General features: G+C 48.8%; 1 protein-coding gene across 1 annotated transcript in view; it reads right to left on the bottom strand.

Moving 5' to 3' along the window:
- KIAA0825 (KIAA0825 ortholog) overlaps positions 1–21048 on the bottom strand; it is a 2177598-nt gene that overhangs the window by 1522440 nt on the left and 634110 nt on the right. Inside the window, exon 5 of the mRNA XM_086960919.1 lies at positions 172–363. Coding sequence (XP_086817045.1) covers positions 172–363 — 192 coding nt within the window. The remainder of the gene's footprint in view (positions 1–171; positions 364–21048) is intronic.

Here is a 21048-nt window from a genome sequence, read left to right on the forward strand (position 1 = left end):
AATGTTACTTACTATAGGATCAATAATTTGGTTCGAGAATGCAAATCAAACACAAAACTACATGCACAAGAAAAAGAAAAGCAAATTGATCTTATTTACATATCCGGAAGCGCCAGTAAGCCATTCAAATGGCAGAAACGTGCTTTGCAAATGACCATAAAATAACAGTACCTTGTGAGTGTTTTTCCTTTCCTTTCAAACGCATGTCGTTGTCGTGATAGCAAGGATTGCACAATGTCTCGGTAAATAATTCTTTAACTCGATCTTCGAGCCATAACAAAAGTTTTACCAGTTGAGATAGACTCTTGAGCTGATGTGAATTTAGGCAGACATTTATTTCCTTTTTCATATGTTCCTGGGAGTCTGTTATAACGAAATGAAATTAAGATTAATACTTAAATTTTCAGTAATTAGTGTGCATTTTGGTGACACTTTATTGGGTGAGCAAAAAGAACAAGTTACTTACCTTCGGTAACGCTCTTTGTGGTGGATACTCTATCTAATCACAGATCCGCCAGGAGTTAGTCTAGACCCGAAAAAATCAAAAGCAATACTCCTGCACACCCCTAGGTGCTGTCATGCAGCCCTGCATCAACGTCATTCTGCTCTGGAAGTAACGTGCTGGATCGTATATAAGAGCCACTCAGGGACAATAATATCAGTTGCTATAAGGCTTGTCTGCATCCTTAGACACCAAGCCCATTTCTTGTTTGGGTCCTTATTAGATAGAAAAAGAGTACATTTCACAGAACTGAGAGTTGGGAGGTTGGTAAATAATCTGCTCTTAGACAGAGTGTCCATCAGAAAAAGTGTTACAGAAAGTAAGTAACTTGTTTTTCTGATGGCTACTTCTACCATGTGAAGAGACATCAAAGTAGTACCCTCCCCAGGTGTTGGGTCTGCGGAATGGCTGAAATCAAAAACTCCTGCAGGCCCGAACGGGAAAAATACCCAACCCGACGGACCTAACTGACATGACAATAGTGGTTCACAAACGTGTGTACTGATACCCACATAGCAGCCTGACAGAGATCCAAGACAGGCACTCCGCGTGCTAGTGCATTAGTAGCAGACTTGGCCAGAGTAGAATGAGCCCTCAATACTTGAGGTGGCTGCTCCTTAGCTAACAAATAGCAGGTTTTTATGCAGAAGATTATCCACATAGATATGCTTCTTTTCAGTAGTGGCTGCTTACCCTTCTTTGATCCTGAGACACCATCTATTATAACTGGGGGTCTCTAGCTGGCAGAGGTATGCACCTTTGTCCAAACAGGAACCCTTGCTTCTAGTCAGGGTAAAGAGGATACACACTTTAGATAATCCCGGCTCACCCCCTTGGTAGCTTGGCACGAGCAGACAGCTCATCCCAAATGCACATCTTGTTAGCTTGGCACGAGCAGACATGCTTACCCCAAAGGCAATGTATAAAGTATTTGTACTCAAAACACACAGTAATACAGTGATAACACCACAAATGGGCAGCACATAAGTTAAGAAAAAGAAAGTATCGTTATCTAAAGTAAACAAGACCAAAAAGACAAAAGTCAAACCTACATGTAGTAAAATAGCATTTCAAAACTGTTATTTCCCAAATAAAGCTTCTAGGAAACAAATAGCTCCACCTGGGGCTAATACGACATCATGACAGCAATAAATCCAAAGTACGGCGCCGACCCCGAAGTGCGCAACATCGAGCATAGAGTCACACGGACCCCCCAAACAAACAGTACCATTGGATAACGAAGTCTATAATGATACACAGCGTTGTGGAGGTGAGGCATCGCTGCCGAGGTTAAAGCTGGCTCCCTGGCTGCCACAGGGGAGGAGAAGTGTCATGCCCGCGAGGAGGTAACGTGTCGACTTCAGGACAGGGGAAGTCAGTTGCGTCGGCGGTGAGGCATCAGTTCCGGTGACGATGCAAAGTTGGCAAGTTCGTGAAGTCACCATCAGAGGTTATCGGTTCAGTGATAACAGGTTGCAGGTGCTGGCAATGATGGAGTCTTTGTGCCCCTGAGACTTCAGAACAAGAGGCCAGCACACACAGGCCCTTCGAGATTCTTCTTCAAGCAGGTTTCTCAGCAATGCTCCAGTCTTTGTCCTTTCTTTGGCAGAAGCAGCAACTGCAGGTCACCCCCATACAGCAAAGCCCTCCTCAAATGTCTCCAGCTCTTTGGCAAAGATTCCTCTTGAGTCCAGAGTGATCTAAAGTTCTGGGGGTTAAGATCCACTACTTATACCAAATTTTGTCTTTGTTTTTCTTTGTGCAAGGGTCTCTGAGCCCAGTCCAAACCAGTTCTGTTCTCACTGGTGCAGTATGACCACAGGGGGTGGAGACAGCATCATGCAAGGGAGACAGGCCCTATTCAGGTGCCTAGAAAACACCTCCCACTACTCTACCTGTAGCCAAGGTCTATTCAGCATAACTCTGACTCATCAAGGCAGGGTCAGGCATACCTCAACTCCCCCTGTGGCGGACTACAGTAAATGCACATCCCCAGACCCTGTCACTCCAAAACCAGACAGTCAATCCGCAAACAGGCAAAGGCACACAGAATGGTTAAACAAGAAAATGTCTACTATCTAAAAGTAGAATTTTCAAACACACAATTTGAAAACCATCTTTACTAATAGTCGTGTTATTAAATTCACATAAAGTGTAGAGAGCCTAAACTTAATTTCTGTATCTTGTCGTTGTCCCAATTGGAAGTTATACTTGTAAGATGTTACAAAGTAACTCCCATGCTGTCCTATGGGACAGATCGCTTTTCACTAGTGAAAAACAAAATTGGCAGTATTTCACTTTCTGGACATGTCAAACACACCAGCACATGCCTTACCTTTCACATACACTGCACCCTTACCATGAGGGTACCGTGGGGCTACCTAAGTGGTGTTGTTGCAAGGATTTCTGCTCATACACAGAACTGTGCACAGAGACCTAGGACATTAGTGAATTGTGGTGTACCAGAAACTCACCTCAGTACCTAGAAAACCCCAACCAGCTAGCATCAGTGTCTCATTAGCTCTTCGTCCTATAGCAAAGTAACAAATGATTAGACAACCTAGAACATGCGACTTAGGACAATCTCAGGAATGGTGGGAAGTGAGAACACTCTTTTGTTATACTCTCATACCAGTCCACAATAGGAGTAAAAAAGAGACAAGGTAAGGTTAAAATATGTATGTTACCGATGTGATCTCATGCGCAGTATTTTAGTCAACATAAGCAGACATATGATTAAGAATAATATGGTCAGCATGGTTACAATTCCATAAAATACAAAAGGAGGAATCATATTACAATGATAGTGCAAACAGGTTATATAGCACCTAGTTTTAACACCCTCCCTATATAGGAACTATGTATTATAAACTAAAGACGGTCTCTTGGGCTTGTTTTGGGGGACCCATTACCTTTCCGCTCAGTAAGTGTAAATTACATCTGGATCAGCAAGGCTCTCTGCATCCCTGGAATCTTCCAAGTGTGTGAAATTATGGTAAGTGTGCTATGATAAAGGGCCACAATCTTACTTGGCTCACAGCTGCCAAAATGTTGTGTCTAGAATGTGTTACATGGATTTTCCGATAAACAGGCTCACATGGTATGATAACCTTGAGGGCTCAGCACTCACTGTACAGACTAGGGACACAATGTATGTCTAGAGATGTCGAAAAACAAACCTTTTCTCATGTGTAGGCCTTCGTGAAGGATAACTTACAAAAACAGCTATGCAGTGTTCTGTGCAAAAGGTAAAATGGTACTTAAACTTCTAACAATGCTTTAGAATTAGATTGGCCCGTGCACAGCCTGAAATTCAAAAAGTTGAGTCAAAGGTATTCAAATTCAATAGGTACTCCTAAGGTGTCGCCCTCCACCCCGGGGCGAGTAAAGTAAACTGTGAATAAGTGCGATCAATTGAAAACTGATGGCATCCCTTAGGGCACTCTGATTAATGGTGTAATCCTCCTCTTGTAATCAGAAGATAAACATGGGTAGTTTTCAAGAGTTTTATTTGCTTTTTGTCAATTATATTCACTTTATGTCCATTGTCAATAAAGTTTGTTGCAAAAAACATTATTCAAATCTAATTCCATGGATATACATTGTTAAATCCAGCTCCAATGCATTTCTGGCATCTGCCCTTCATCGGGGAGCATCTAGAGCAAAACGACATACATTGCACAATAGGTAAAGTGTATAATGTCACAAATGAAATTAATAGAAACGCCTGTGATGATATTCAAAACGAACGGTGTGACTAAACTAGGCTGTGCAATTACCGAGTTATAAACGAGTGAAAAAAAGGAATGGGGAGTTTATCGCTATAAGCGGCAGCATTGTATACACCCGGTAAGGCTCGAGTTGGTGCAGTTAGACGAATCTAGGTGAACAGACAGATTTGTGTGAGCCGAGTAAAAATCAAAGTTCGTGGAAGAAAACAAGTCGGAAATTTTAAAACGACTCGTGGTGTTTCTCAGAAAACATGCAACTGTGACGGCGCGAGAAACGCTGCTGAGCACATGGGAAGTGCTGGTGTTTACTTACGAGATTAAACGTGGTTGGAAAAGTAACGAAGTTCAGCTGTGTCCTCTAAATCGTAGGTGTTTGGTCAAACTTTATCGTACCAATCCGGGCTTAATGGAAAAAGCCGGAAGCTATGCCGGTCACGTGACTAAAAAGCATAGGTATAGAAAGTTGACTGGCGAGTGAGAATGAACTAAGGAAACGAAGTAAAATGAAAATAACTGGTGTGTGTGAAAAAAACGACAAATACACACAAAACATGAGTACATATACAGAAAAAGATAATGAATATGATAACTGGAAAATTAATAAGATAGATGAATTCAGATTCAAGGGGTAGTTCAGAACGTGCGAGCCCATAGGTATGAGCTAAATGTCATGGTGTAAGTAAATCACAAGTAACATGAGAATTCAATGCGCTCATTAAGTCCATGTGGTTTGATTGAATTAAGTCTATAAATGCAATGATTTTCACGTTGGAGTAGCATTTTATTGTGGTCTCTTCCTTCTACTTTTTGGACAACTTCTAAAACCATAAATTTGAGTTGTGAGATATTATGGTTCATTTCAGTGAAATGACATGCTACTGATGATCTAAGGTTCTTAGTCCTGATATTGGATTTATGTTCGTTTAGACGGGTTTTGAGTTTGCGTTCTGTCTTCCCAATATATACCTTGCCACATGGGCATTTGAGTAAGTGTATTAGATTGTTGGTGTCACAAGTAGTAGTTACATTCAAAGTTATGTTGTATCCTTTCATGGGATGTGTTACCTTGTTTCTTGGGATTATGTTATTACAATTATTACAATTGTTACATGGCCTTGTACCTCGTGAAATTGAATGAAGTTCCTTGGGGTGTTTTAACATTTTTCCCAAATTTCTTCCTCTCGTGTAGGCAAAAAGAGGTCTTTAGTTTGAACATGTCTTTAAAGTCTGACTCCAATTGTAACATTGGCCAATGTTTTAGTATTATGTTTTTAAACATCAAACTCACATTTGAATATTTTGATACAATGACAACTCTGTCATTTTCCGTTTTGTTTCTTGGTTGTTGTAACAGATCCGAACGTTGAAGTTCATTCACCTGATTCTTTGCAGTATTAAGTATCTGTTCTGGGTAACCTCTCTCTCGAAAACAATTGACCATTTCATCTGTTCTGATCTTGACAACATTGGGGTCAGAAGTGATACGTTTAACCATTAACACCTTAGCTGCGTGTAAACATTTCTCCCCAGTGCTGCGCTGTCCATTAGAACTAGTGCTGAATGGACGTTCAATGGTCGTGCGCAGCACTGGGGAGGTAGCGCTGCTGACGACCATTGGCCGTCAGCAGCACTTAAGGGGTTAATAATTGGGATTTAGGTAAATGTTTTTTCAACGATGTTTGGTGAAAACTTGTATAATGTAACAAATTGTTACGTTCAGTTGGTTTGCGAAAAATGTCTGTTGTGATTTGATTATCCTTCAAGGTAATGAGAACATCCAAGAATGTTATAGTTTTGGAATCATTGTCCAAGTAAACTGAATTTGTTGGTTAGCTGAATTCAAGGGGATTAAGGCTTGTTCAAGGTTCTCTCATGTGTCTTTCCACAGGATGAAGAAATCATCAATGTAACATATGTACATTTTCAAGTGATTCTTCCAAATGGGGTTGGTCCAGATGTTGGTATTCTCAAACTCACCCATAAACATGTTTGCGTAGACTGGAGCTGCACTGTTTCCCATGCTCGTGCCCACTAGTTGCAAAAACCAATCTTCTCCATGTTTAAAATAGCTATGATAAAAGGTGAACATAGCAAGTTCTTCCACATCTAGTTTAAGGATGGCTTGTTCAATAGCCTCAATACCCTCCTGGTGTGGGATTGAGGTGTAAAGAGAGCTGACGTGCATAACCATAGTTGTTCATAGGTGAAGTAGTGTGGCTCACTGGTTAGAGGCGGCAGACCCGAGAGCAGAGGACGGCCCGGGACCAGGGTTCGATTCCCAGCGCGGCAGGTTTCTGGACCAGGGTCAGCGGACTCGATAATTTTCTCGCCTCGGTGCCCACTCTGATCAGCGATCACACTCGGCAACTCTGGGCATTAGCTTGCCTCATCTTCACTAACGGCCCCACCAGACCGCCGGGGATGCCTGGTCTCACCCTGGAGATACCCATTAAGGGACCATCTCTCAGGGAAGCCAGGAAGGGTTTCGCAGCGGTCGAAGCGCCTTGGGACCCTACGGGTAAGTAGTGCGCTATATAAATGCCAATACATTTCATTGGGTTCAATCTTAATATCCTGTATCCGGGACACTACAGATTTTCTATGCAAGCTACAGGATATTAAGATCGAACCCAATGAACAACTATGGTTATGCACAGCTGACGTCCGCTCTCTTTACACCTCAATCCCACACCAGGAGGGTATTGAGGTTATTAAAAAGTGGCTAATATTACTGGACCCCTAATCAAAGAGCAGCGAGAAAGCTACCTAGGTCCTTACCAACCTGGTTGGTGTCATTCTTCATCACCGGAAGTCCCACAGACACACTTAGCACATCACAGGTGTAGTTCGACGCCTCACGCCTGAGTTCAGCAGAGATTTTTTTGGGGGGGTGTTTCTTTACTTCAAATGAGACGATGAGGGAATGAATTAAAATTGTCTTCTGGGTTACCCTCCAACGTAGTGTATCTTTTTTTCTTATAATGGTGCCCTTAGCCAAGATTAAAATTACTGGTGGATGCATGGCAAGGAATTAATGACCTCTCACATCCTTCATAAAGGTAGCTATGTTTCAGCCATAATGTCTTTGGTGCCTCAGGGGGTCAGTATGACTTTCCTCAGGACCATAATTGGGTACACCACCCACCGTCCGTTCACACTTTCACCAGGCACACACACCATCAGTCGTCAGTGCACGCTTTCACCGGACACGAACACCACCCGCTGTGAGTGCACACTTTCACTGGACACAAACCACCAGCCATCAGTGCAAGCTTCCACCAGGCACACAGCACCAGCCGTCAGTGCCCACTTTCACCAGGCACACACACACACACCACCAGTTGTCAGTGCACGCTTTCAACAGGCACACACACAACACCAGTGTGTGCCAGACAAGCCGCTAAACATGGAAAAAAGAGTTGCCTCCGAAGAAAAGGCCACACGGCGTCGAGTTCAAGCCTTTATTCAAGGACTTCATGACAACACAGATGAGCCAGACGCGTTTCGGGCGTCCATCGCCCTTATTCACTGGCAAAACCGCAAAGCAGCACCAGCGTGATATATATATATATATATATATATCAGGGATCGACAAATCCACTCGCCCGCTTGCATTTGCGAGGGAGAATTGATGAGGACGAGCTATTTTTAGGTCCGACTCGCCCTTTCTGGTGATTAGGAAGACAAACTAACTTTTGTCCTCTGTCTTTGAAAACGAGCAAAAGTGACAAGATAACAAGATTTAAAGGCATTTTATTGCTCACAAAGGGAATAACCAATAAAGACGCCTTTAAATCTTGTTAACTTGTCACTTTTGCTCCGTTTTCAGAGACGGAGGTCAAGTAGGTTGCAGTTGGTCGAGGGGATTTTTCAAGGTACTAGACCTGCAAGACTAGTACAATTTTTGGGATTTTTCGAGCTATATATTTATATGTTGGTATGCGTGCTGAATGCACACAGTGGCGCCCCCCGCCCAGGACTTGTTTCGTGGTAACGGGGAGAGAGCGGCAATACTTTGTTGGTTGGGACGATTCTGGGAGATGATTGCTGCCAGGGTTCCCGAGGTGGAGAGCGGGCGAACTCAAAATGCTGGCGTATGCTGGGGCATTATCGTATGCCTGGACCAGGTCACTGCACCAGAGTCCGCAAGAGGGAGAACGTGCGCTGTGATAACCGACGGGAACAGTATGGAGGACCGGCTAGCGTGGGAACTACACTTACCAGCAAGCAACAGCAAACACTGCAACAGAGGTGGCAAGAGCAGTGCCTCTAAATCGGAACGACCAAAGCTCCAATGGGAGTTTTTTAAGCAGGGAATGATCCACGCAAAATCAACGCAAGAAACACAATGCTGGCAATGAATAAGGCAAACGCCGAAACGCGTCTGCCAGGTGTTTTTAAATTTGGTGTGTCTTCCAACTTGGCAGCAATAAAATTTACCTGGAAAAGCCCCAATGCATGTGTCGGACCCTTTCTGTTAGGAAGAGGCGGGGACTAGTGTCTATATATATATATATATATATATATATATATATTTGACACAAAAGAATTATTCCAGCACTCCGTTAGTTAGAGGTTTTTAAATGTATTCAGTGCACAAGTACAAGCCTACGCGTTTCGAACCTACTGGTTCCTTATCACGGCGGCATAAACAATTGTCCTACTTCACTTTCAGTATTTAAGTGATTGTAGTTACTTAGTGCATTGTGGGACATGTAGTTGGTTGTGGAATTTCCACTGACATTTCAAATATAATGAATTTTACACTGGTTTCATATTCATAAAATTCAGACAAGAACATTTTAGGCTTGAATGTCTTAATTATGGCTGAGTGCCTTAATTGTAATTAAAGTCCCAAAATTTGCACTTTTGGCAACCTGGCAGTGTTCAAAAAACTGCACCTTTTGTAAAAAATAAACATGTTCTCATTTACAAAGAGGGATAAAAAAGGTTTTTTCATTCACGTGTGCAGAATTATTTCGTTTCTCGGGCTGAGTGCCCTTGCCACTGCCCCAAATTGGTTGCCATAAACAAGACTTACATAAGATGCCAGCCAAAAAGAAATGTGTACAGTTAATCAAATAAATACTGTGTATGTGCAGTTCTCGAAATTGTGAACTGTTTACATACACTTGTCTCTTGTAGTGACATGGTTCATAATAGTACTTAGTCATTTGCTGTATATAGAGGTTGTCAAAAAATGTTTTTATAAGTGGAAATAAAGCTCCTCATCCCCATTCAAGCCTGTCGGGATCTTGGTCTTGAACCTCATAATCAGTTTTGATTCCATTCTGCGTAGTTTTAGTTTTCTGTTTCCGCCACGTTCATGTTGTGGAATCGTTGCAAGACCAAAGAATTGCACATCTAGCCATGATTTGTTGGTGTGGCTTGCTATATGTTTGGCCATTGCATATGTTGAGTCTCCATTTTGTATCGCACGGATGTGCTCTAGGATGCGCTTTTTTAGCATGCATGTTGTGCTGCCTATGTATCTTTTTCCACAATAGCACTGGAGCATGTATATCACAAAACTGGTTTCACAGGTTATGTTTTCCCTTATTGTGAATGCTTTGCCCGCTGGATCTGTTACAGTTTTGACATTCTTTCCTATTTTGCAGGCTTTACAGGTTTTACATCTTACAAATCCTTTGTTTTTTTCTGCCAGCCAGTTGTTCGTTTTTTTGGTGTTTTCAAAATGGCTGTGCACCAGGTGATCCGAAAGGTTCAGTGCTCTCCTGTAGGTTACCAAAGGTCTCTCTCCAATGTTTTTGCCTATGTCAGGATCTTTTTGAATAAGATGCCAATATTTTTTTAGGATTGTCTGTATTTTGTAGCTTTCTTTACTATACGTGACAATCATCCTTGGCGGTTCTTTATCATTGTCCTTGTCCTGTTTGTTGGGTTTTTTCGTAGGCAGTAGGGTTTCCGCTCTTGTTTTCATTCTTGCTTTTTCTTCTCCTTTTTTGATGTCTTGGTATTTATACCCTCGTTGTGGGTTCGGACGAGGACTCGAGGAGACCCGATCGTACAACCAGTCTGCAGGAAAGGGGTGCGGCCACTGTCACCTCTGTGACTGAATCATCCTCCCAGGAGAGCTCTGGAGCAGCTTGAGTCTTGCAACGGAGTTGCTCGGTGAAAGAAGGGCTCTTCTCCATCGAATGCCGAGCATCTTATGGGGACAGGGGGCGGCGTTAGCCCCTGTAGCAATGGCAAAAAAGGACGATTACACAGCTTGGCTCCGGGGTGGCCTGACCCCTGAGTATCGACGGACTGGCGCCGGAGGGACACATACCTTCAGGTACCGTGGGTAAATTTGTACTTTTTGGGAAGACACCCCGGTATGTGGCCTTTAGGGCACACCATGTGGTGCCCCATTTTCACCCCCCAGAGGAATCTTCAGACTTTTATATTCAAAGACTGTTAAGTTCATTGTTTTTCCTGTTCCTTTTTTCCTTTCTTGGTACTCTCTACTCCTCAACAGTTCTGTGGGTAGCTTTAAGGGCTTTATGGGGAGGGGTGGCGTCGCGAGAGCTTGTTGGGGGCGAGGGGAGGGGGGGGTGCAGGGAGGGTTGTGGTGGTGACGGGTATAAATGGATGCCATAGTTCTTTGTCCTATGGTACCTGCGTAATGTTCCTCAGGGCGGCATAGACTTGGCTTCTGGGCTTCTAGGTGTTTGCTCTATGATTATGAAACGCTATGAGGCTGTATGGGAGGGCCTTGCTTCTACTGGAGATCCGAATGTGGGGATGGAGTGTGGAGCTGCTGGATGGGGAGGCTCTGGTACGATGGGGCTCTGATGAGAATTGGGATGGCCATTATTCTTTCTCTCTTGATCACCTTTGCATACTGTCTTTCTGCCGTGTTGATTGAGTATGCCACTAGGGGAGATGGAGAAGTGGGGTGGGGTGCTGCGGGAGTAGCTGGGGGGAGGTGGTTGTCTCATGATGCCTCTTAGTATCGGGACATGGAATGTCAAAGGTCTAAACTCACCGCAAAAACGTCAGAAGGTGTGGAAGTATGTGATTGACCATCAGCTCGATATCGTGGGTCTCCAGGAGACTCACTTGGCGCGTAGGGATGAACTTCGCCTTCGGCACAAGCAATTTCCCCTCATATATAGATCATCTGCTTCTACCAAACACAGGGGTGTAGCTCTTCTCTTTCGGGCGGCACTTCATTTTCAGCCTATGGACGTGCGTAGCGATAAAGAGGGCCAATGGCTGATGGTGAAGGGTCTGGTCCATGGTAGGCTGAGTACTTTTGTTGTGGTGTATGCCCCCAATGCGGGACAGAATGGCTTCCTTCAGAGCCTGCTGCGGAAGGTGGGTGACTTTGTTGAGGGTCCCCTGTTTCTGATGGGGGACTTTAACTTAGTTTGGAGTAGAGAGATGGATAGCTCTGGGCCCCAAAGGGCCACGGCAGGGTTGTTCTCTGCAGAGACACAGCGGCTTCTTGGAGACCTGGGTTTACTTGATGGTTGGCGTTCCATGCATCCTTTATCCAGAGATTACACTTTTTTCTCCCATGTACACAATACCTTCTCTCGCTTGGATCACGTCTTTCTTAGTCAGGCCCTCAGGGGAGATGTCCGTGACTCTAGCATATTCCCACTGTCAGTTTCTGACCATAGTCTACTAGTGCTCGGACTTCGCTGGTCGCCACCAGGTGACGGTTTTCGAAAGTGGTACTTTCCAGCGGCGGTTGTAAGGGACGATACATCAAGCAAGGATTTACGGAAGGCTATTAGGGACTTTTTCGCTCGTGTCCGATACGTCAATATCCACCACCTGGGATGCCTTTAAGGCGGCGCTTAGGGGCACCTGCCTGGCTCTCACCGCTATCCTCAACAAAATGCGGCGGAAGGAATGAGAGGAGTTGGAGAGAGAACTTGCACTTCTTGAGCAGGCACACAAATTAAATCCGTCCAGGTTGACCCTCCGCCCTTTGACGGCGGTTAGGGGGAAATTGAGGGCCCATTATACTAATAGAGCGGAATTCACTCTGTTGAGACTGCGGCATCTTTCGTATTCCCAAGGGAATAAGGTGGGGAGGCACCTGGCGCGTCAACTTAGAGAGAAGAAGGAGCGGGAATACATAGGAGGGGTTCGAGATGCGGGGGGAGAGCTGCAACATCGGGACGAGGTCAAGGCTGGCCTCTTTGGCCGCTTCTACTCGGAACTTTACACGGGGGACACGCTCGATTCCGAGGCCCAGCGGGAATATCTGCGATCCCTGCCCATCCCGCGGGTGTCAAAGGAGTGGAACAATCTGCTGTCTGCCCCGATCACTCGGGACGAAGTACTTGATGCCATTAAAAATCAAACTCCATAAAGCACCGGGACCGGATGGCTATACTGCCATCTTTTACAAGACGTACGCCACTGAGGTATGCGACTTCCTGGTCTCCCTCTTTAATGATATGGCTGAATCTGGTGTAGCGTCCGGCTCCCTGGCAGAGGCCGTCATATCAATTATACCAAAGCCTGGGAAGGATCCCGCACAGTGCGCTTCGTATCGCCCGATAGCCCTTCTCAATATCGACGCCAAGCTTTACTCCTCGATTATCGCTAATAGACTTCAAGATTTGATGCCGGCTCTCATACATCCGGACCAATCTGGATTTATTAAGGGGCGCCAGACCCATGATAATACTAGGCGGGTGGTCCACTTAATAGAGAAAGCTAATAGATTCCAGATCCCGGCGGTTTTGATAGGCATCGACAATGAAAAGGCTTTCGACCGAGTGAACTGGGGCTTCCTGTTCCACACTTTGACGGCCTTCGGCTTTTCGGAAAAGTTCCTCTCCATGGTGAGAGCGAACTACAGCTCTCCCCGCTCAAGGGTGGCGGTGAACGGCCATATGTCTGCTTTCTTCACGCACTCACGTGGCACCCGGCAGGGCTGTCCTCTTTCCCCCCTGCTTTTTGCACTGAGCATCGAACCATTGGCGTTGGCTGTGCGGGAGCACAGGGATATACGGGGTCTCCCCTTTACTAGGGAACAACACAAAATTTCCCTATTCGCGGATGATGTGCTGCTCTCTATCATGGATCCGGCTCACTCTCTGCCACATGTTCAGAGGGTATTGTCGCGCTTTGAGGGGGTGGCCGGCTTCAAGATCAACTACGACAAATCTTATGTCTTGAACCTCACGCTCTCGCCTGCAGAGGTGGAACGAGTGCTGCCTCTCACCCAGTTGGCCTGGGCCTCCGGCTCCATTGTGCATCTGGGAGTCCGTTTGACATCCACTATTGGGAAATTATACTCTGCAAACTTTCCACCTCTCCTGACGAAAACCTGGGCAGACTTGGATCAGTGAAAACCCAAATACATATCATGGTTGGGCAGAATTCACGCCATTAAGATGGTCCTCCTCCCCAAATACCTGTATCTCTTTCAGGCGCTCCTCATACCGCTAGAAGTGGACTTCTTTCGGCGCCTTAACACTCAGATGCTCCGGTTTATTTGGCAGGGGGGCCGGGCACGTTTTTCTTTCACGACCTTGCGACGGCCACGGGGGGAGGGAGGAGTGGGCCTTCCAGATATGCATTTGTATTATAAAGCGGCACAATTACGAGTGTTGGTGGAGTGGTCCCAACAGACGTCGGAGAAACACTGGCTACACATGGATAGGAGTGTGGCGGGTAGATCTATTTGGGACCTGGCTTGGAAACCTAAGAAAGACAGGCCCCAGAACGCCTACATCAGCACCCCCACCAGTACCACACTCAAGGTGTGGGATACGTTAGCAGCTGATGATCATTGGACTACCTTCCCGTCTCCGTTCACGCCTATACATTTTAACCCGGATTTTCCACCGGCGCTACGGGAGGGGCCTTCACAGTATGGAGGGAGGGAGGCTGTAGGGCTTTAACCCACCTGTTCCACGGCTATACTCCGCTCACCTTTGATAACTGTATGGGGGACTATGAAGTTCCTCCGTCGGAACGATTTCACCATGTTCAGATGATTCACTGGGCCACCTCTCCTGGAGTCCTCGATGCGGCTACGAGACCTCCTTCACCCTTTGAGGCTTTCATTCTCCGGACTTCGGCTATGAAAGGGGTTGTATCCTTTCTTTACCAGCTACTACTTACCTCGGCAGTGTCGCCCCGTCCCCGATATATGGGACAGTGGGAAGAACTTCTGGGGCGGGACATTTCTGACAGGGAATGGTCAGCGTTATGGAGCGATATTGCTTCGCACAATCACTCGCTGGATCTGAGAGAGGCCCACATTAAGACGCTCATGGACTGGTACCTATACCCGTCCAAGCTTCATCGTATATTCCCATCTACCTCTGATAGATGCTGGAGGGGCTGTGGATTGCTCGGGGATTTCCGCCATATTTGGTGGGACTGCCCGGTTATTCGACCGTACTGGGAAGAAATCCTCTCCCACATTAAGGATATCCTTGGGTATCCGGTGGAGGACTCTATAGCCTGTGTGTTGCTGGGCCTTCGAGACCCACTTCTGGAACATCAGACGCGAGCAGATAAACAAATCCTGTGGCTCTGTCTTGGAGCTGCCAAACTCGCCCTGGCGTCAGCCTGGAAAAAACAGGAGGCTCCGGCGATTTCCCTATGGCACGCTAGACTCTGGAAATTACTTAGCACGGAGCGAGTGGCGGACATCTTCCTGGGCAACTTCAAAGGCTTCCAATTCCGCTGGGGACCTCTGGTCCGATATCTCTCCAAAGGGTTACCATCTGCGGTTTGCCCATCCTCCATACGAGCGCTCCATTTATTTCAGATCTAATGAAGGAACAGCGTAGCATGATTGTGGATTGTTGTTGTCACCACCACTGGGGGGGGAGAGAGGGGTGGGCGGTGGGGTTATTGTTAATTGTTTTATATTGTTTGAGGCACCCACACAAACGATAAGGCCTTTCAGATCTGGACACGATACTCTTTATGCATCTGTGGCTTCTGTCGTACAGTACATGTCTAACTCGCTGGCTCTTGGAGTCTGTGCACTGGCCTAAATTTGCTCCCTTTAGCCTAATGACGCTGGCCATCTATTCTGCCCATTGGCGACCTGCTGTTGCTTAAGCATCATTATATATGGACTATACATATGCCCCCTGCGTGGGATGATGTACGGGACTGCTGCTGTTTCTTCTATTTGTTCTTTCTTATACCAAATAAAGATTTTATAAAAAAAAAAATATTAAGGGGCCGATTATGATGCGACACGTAAAGGTCAGAGCCGCATGGTAATGGGCTGCTCGATTTACTTTCCAACCGCCTAATTATGATCTAGGTGGTAGGAAAGTAAACCGGACGGTCATTCCCGCTGGCTTCTGTCGGCCAGGTGAAAGCTAGCCAGTATTTTCAGGGACAGGTCTTTCTGCGATACACGGTTTCCAGAATGGTTCCATGACGGCCTGCCTGACATGGAAACCATGTCAGAAAGCATTCTTCGGGGCCCTCAGGAGAGCCCCATTGTGCTTGCAGCCTCTAGTTGGGGGACAAGAGTGCACCTATGTGCCTCCCTGTTGATCTCTGCACCCCGTGGCAGGCACCTTGAGGTACCTGCCACGGCCGGCAGAGATGAACTGCACCTCCAATTTCCCTATGGGAGCATGTATTACAGCCGGTTTATGGCTGTAATGCATGCTCCTATAGGGAAATGCAGGAATGCGACCGGACAGTGTTCATCCTGATGAGGACCGCTGAGCCTTCACCAGGCGAGGTCGCCCCCACTCCGCTGCTCCTGCCCGCTGCCTGCCTGAGCCCTGCTCTGCTTCCTCGTTGCTGCCTTGCCTCGTTGCTGCCTTCTGTAACTTTCCCCCCTCCTGCTGCCTCGTTGTTCCCTTACACTCGTTTTTTTCCCTTCTATTTTGCCTGTTTGCCCTCTGTGTACTCCTTTCCCCCCTCTGCTGCCCTCCCCCTTCCTTGTGTCTCCTCCCGTCCGCCGGACGACCCAGCCGCCGCTGAGCCGCCCTCAGACCTCCTTCCCGCCACAGACCTCCGTCGACTCTGCCCCCCTCCTGCCCATTGGCCGCCCCGCTCCCACCACCCAGCTGACCCGCCCTCCCGGCTCCTCACTTAAGGGGTCCGAGTGCAGGGACAGGGAGCGACCGCTGAGCCTTCACCAGGCGAGGTCGCCCCCACTCCGCTGCTCCTGCCCGCTACCTGCCTGAGCCCGCTGCCTGCCTGAGCCCTGCTCTGCTGCCTCGTTGCTGCCTTCTGTAACTTTCCCCCCTCCTGCTGCCTCGTTGTTGCCTTCATCGTTTTCCTTTTCCCCTCTGGTGCTACACTCGTTTTTTCCCTTCTATTTTGCCTGTTTGCCCTCTGTGTACCCCTTTCCCCCCTCTGCTGCCCTCCCCCTTCCTTGTGTCTCCTCCCGTCCGCCGGACGACCCAGCCGCCGCTGAGCCGCCCTCAGACCTCCTTCCCGCCACAGACCTCCGCAGTCTCCGCCCCCCTCCTGCCCATTGGCCGCCCCGCTCCCGCCACCCAGCTGACCCGCCCTCCCGGCTCCTTACTTATGACGCCCCCAGAGCGAACGCGCACAGCGGGAGCGCCGACTGAGCGCCGAAGGTGCGCCAAAGGTAAGCCCGTCTGCGCCCGTCCGGGCCTGGACCACGCCCAGTGCCAGGACCCCTGGCCCCTGCAGACACCAGCCCACCCGCCGGACCTACGACGCCACCGAGCTCAACGCACTCAACGCCGGCCGGATCCCGGGGTTCTACCGCGCCACCCCGAGACGCACCCACGGACCCTTCTGCTGCCACTCCTGCAAGTTCAACTGCATCCGGACCTGCACTACACCAGCACCGACCAAGACGAGCACCAGCAGCAGCCACCTGAAGTGCATCCTGCTCAACACCCGCTCCGTCCACAGACACGCCGTCGAGCTCTGGAACCTGCTCGATACCACAGCCCCTGACGTCGCCTTCCTCACGGAAACCTGGATGAACACCTCCTCAGCGCCCGACATCGCCATCGCCATCCCGGACGGCTACAAGATCATCCGAAGGGACCGCGTCAACCAGACAGGAGGAGGCATCGCCATCATACACAAGAACACCATCCGCATCACGACCAACACCGACGACACCCTCGCACCTGCCGAACACCTGCACTTCCAGATCCACATCAACTCCAAGACCACCCTCAGAGGCACCCTCATCTACAGACCGGGACCACGCACACAATTCAGCGAAGACATCGCCGACTTCATCAGCCCGCACGCCCTCCCCTCTGCTGACTACATCCTCCTCGGGGACCTCAACATCCACCTGGAGAACAACAATGACCGCAACACCACCACCCTGCTGGACAACCTCGCAAACCTCGGACTCAAGCAGCTGGTGACCACCCCCACCCACTACGCCGGACACACACTCGACCCCGTGTTCTCATCCAGCAAGGACATCACCTTCAGCCACGCCACCGGACTCCACTGGATGGACCACAGCTGCGTCCACTTCAGCTTCAGAAGGACCACGATCCACCACCACCAGCAACAGGTTGCACGCAGAAGCTGGAACAAGATCACAGCCGACCAGCTCGCGACTTCCCTGGGCAAGCACCCTCCCACCGGCGCATCGAACCCCAGCCAGGCGGCCACCAACCTCACAAAGTGGATCAGCAACTGCGCAGACGACCTCGCCCCTCTGAGGACCCCGCCTAGCAGACCCGGCAGCAAGAAAGCCCCATGGTTCACCGACGAACTCAAGAGCTCCAAGAGGAACTGCCGAGCCCTCGAGAAAGCCTGGCGCAGAGACCCAACACCGGACAACATGACTGCCCTCAAGCTCGCCACCCGAAAACACCACCAACTGATTCACGCCACCAAAAAAACTGCATTCAAGGTACGACTGGACAACAACGCACACAACAGCAAGGAACTCTTCAACATCGTTAAAGAGCTCTCCAACCCCAACGCCGGAATCAACGACACCACCCCTTCACAACAGCTGGCCGCCTTCCTCGAGATGAACGGATCCCTCGACCTCTCGCAGTCTGGCTTCCGGGCCAACCACAGCACCGAGACCGCCCTGATCGCAGCCACCGATGACATCCGAGCCCTGCTCGACAACGGAAAACAGCGTCCCTCATCCTCCTAGACCTCTCCGCGGCTTTCGACACTGTCTGCCACCGTACCCTAGTGCAGCGCCTCAGCAACGTCGGAATCCAGGAGAAGGCACTGGAGTAGATCATCTCCTTCCTCGCCGGAAGGACACAGAGAGTCCGCCTCCCCCCGTTCAGATCAGAAGCCACCGAAGTCATCTGCGGAGTTCCTCAAGGCTCCTCGCTCAGCCCAACCCTCTTCAACGTCTATATGAGCCCCCTCGCAGCCATCTCACGCCAACACAACCTCAACATCATCTCCTACGCCGACGACACCCAGCTGACCCTCTCCCTCACCAATGACCCCGCCACCGCCAGAGCCAACCTACACGAAGGGATGACAGACTTAGCCAAGTGGATGATGAACAGCCGCCTGAAACTGAACTCGGACAAGACGGAAGTCCTCATCCTGGGATCTTCACCCTCCGCCTGGGACGACTCCTGGTGGCCCCCCACCCTGGGCAGCGCACCCAAACCAACAGACCACGCACGTAACCTGGGCTTCATCCTGGACTCCTCCCTCTCCATGACCAGACAAATCAACGCCGTCTCCTCATCGTGCTTCAACATCCTGCGCATGCTACGTAAGATCTTCCGTTGGATCCCCACCGAGACCAGGAAGACGGTCACCCAGGCCCTCGTCACCAGCCGTCTGGACTACGGCAACTCCCTCTACGCCGGTACCACCGCCAAACTCCAGAAGAGGCTCCAGCGGATCCAGAACGCCTCAGCACGTCTCATCCTGGACATCCCCCGTCGCAGCCACATCTCCGGACACCTGAGAGACCTGAGAGACCTGCACTGGCTCCCGGTCAACAAGAGAATCACCTTCCGTCTCCTCGCCCACGCACACAAAGCCCTACACAACCAAGGCCCAGGATACCTTAACAGCCGCCTCAACTTCTACGCTCCCACACGCCAGCTTCGATCGACCGGCCACGCCCTCGCCGCCGTCCCCCGCTTCCGAAGAGCCACCAGAGGGGGAAGGTCCTTCTCCTACCTGGCCGTCAAGACTTGGAACTCCCTCCCGACCCACCTCCGCCTGACCCAGGACCACCTCGCCTTCAGGAAGCAGCTCAAGACCTGGCTGTTCGAGCAGTTGCAGACCCCACCCTCCCCTAGCGCCTTGAGACCCTCCGGTGAGTAGTGCGCTTTATAAATGCTTTGATTGATTGATTGATTGATTGATTGATTGATTGATTTATGAGGCAGTCAGGACCGCAGACCAGAGATCGGTTGGTCCAAGTCGGTATCAGGCGGAAGCAATTCCAACTAACATCGAAAATGGCCCCTAAGCTTGCATATCACTGTTGAGGCAGACGATAGTCATGTGAGCCACAATAAGGTAAGGTTTTAAGGTGTGCCCATCACTGAAGGAGTGCCATAAAATTGATATGCACTAAATATTAAGTGTGCATATCACTGTTGAAGCAGATGATAAAACCATGTGTGCCATAATAAGGTATGGTCTTAATGCACAAGTTACTTACCTTTGTTAACGATATATCTGTAAGAAACAGTAGTTAGTATTAGATTCCTTACCATAGAATATCCCCAGGCATCAGACTGGATCCGTAACATTTTGCGTAGCAGTACCCCTGCGCGTCGGTAGGCGTCGTCTGCGGCTCCGCGATTGTCATCGGCGTCTTTGGCGCCGGGATGATGTCGTTGGAGTAATTAGACACCGCCCTCGCGCGCTGACGTCAGTTCTTATACACAGCTTTTCCACACCAGAAACGCAGAGCCATGATAAAAACCAGCACTGGTGCCATGAAACTAGGGCCCTGACAGGGGATGACCTTAACCCTAGATATCGGTTCGCAGAACGGGGAGGATGGGTGGGGCGGTAAGGAATCTAATACTAACTACTGTTTCTTACAGATATATCGTTACTGAAGGTAAGTAACTTGAGCATCTGAAAGAAACAGGTTAGTATTAGATTCCTTACCTTAGATTAGATACCCCAGCAATACCAACCCCGGTTGTGGGCCTGCAAACCAATGATCACACCAGAAAGTCCTGGAGAACGGAACGGCCGAAAAATCCATCTCTCCGGACTTGGCTGTCCAGGCAGTAATGTCTTGCGAACGTGTGCAGCGAGGCCCACGTAGCTGCCTGACAGATGTCCTGCAAGGGGACTCCCCGACCCAGGGCAGTAGTAGCCGCCGTGGCCCGAGTGGAATGGGCACGTAGCCCCACAGGAGGCTCCTTTTTAGCCAGTGAATAGCAAGCCTTGATAGAATGAGAGCGCATGTTTTGGGTCCAGATGGTGGAGCCTCTCTTCCTCTTTCGATGATGCGGAGGCGGAAAGAAGGTGGGCAAGGTGATGGACTGCCTGCCCGATGTGGAAGGCTGTGACTACCTATGGACAGAAAGGAAAGGAGGTTGTGAAGAAAGGGCCTGGAGCTCACTAACTTTCCTGGCAGAGGTGATGGCAACCAGGAATGCAGTCTTAAGGGTAAGTAGACGAAGAGGATAGTTATGAAGTGGCTCAAAGGGAGCGCACATCAGATAAGTCAAAACAAGGTTCAAGTCCAACTGAGGCATCACGAAAGGAACAGGGCGGAACATATGAGTGATGCCCTTCAAGAACCTATTTACAACTGGGGACTTAAACAAAGAGGGCTGATCAGGGAGCGTTAAGAAGGCGGAAATGGCAGAGAGGTAGCTCTTGATAGTGCCCAGAGCAGAGCCCTGCTGGGCAAGAGAAAGAAGAAAGAGGAGAACCTCAGAA

Source organism: Lissotriton vulgaris, chromosome 3_1 (assembly GCF_964263255.1).
Source record: "Lissotriton vulgaris chromosome 3_1, aLisVul1.2, whole genome shotgun sequence".
NCBI lineage: Eukaryota > Metazoa > Chordata > Amphibia > Caudata > Salamandridae > Lissotriton > Lissotriton vulgaris.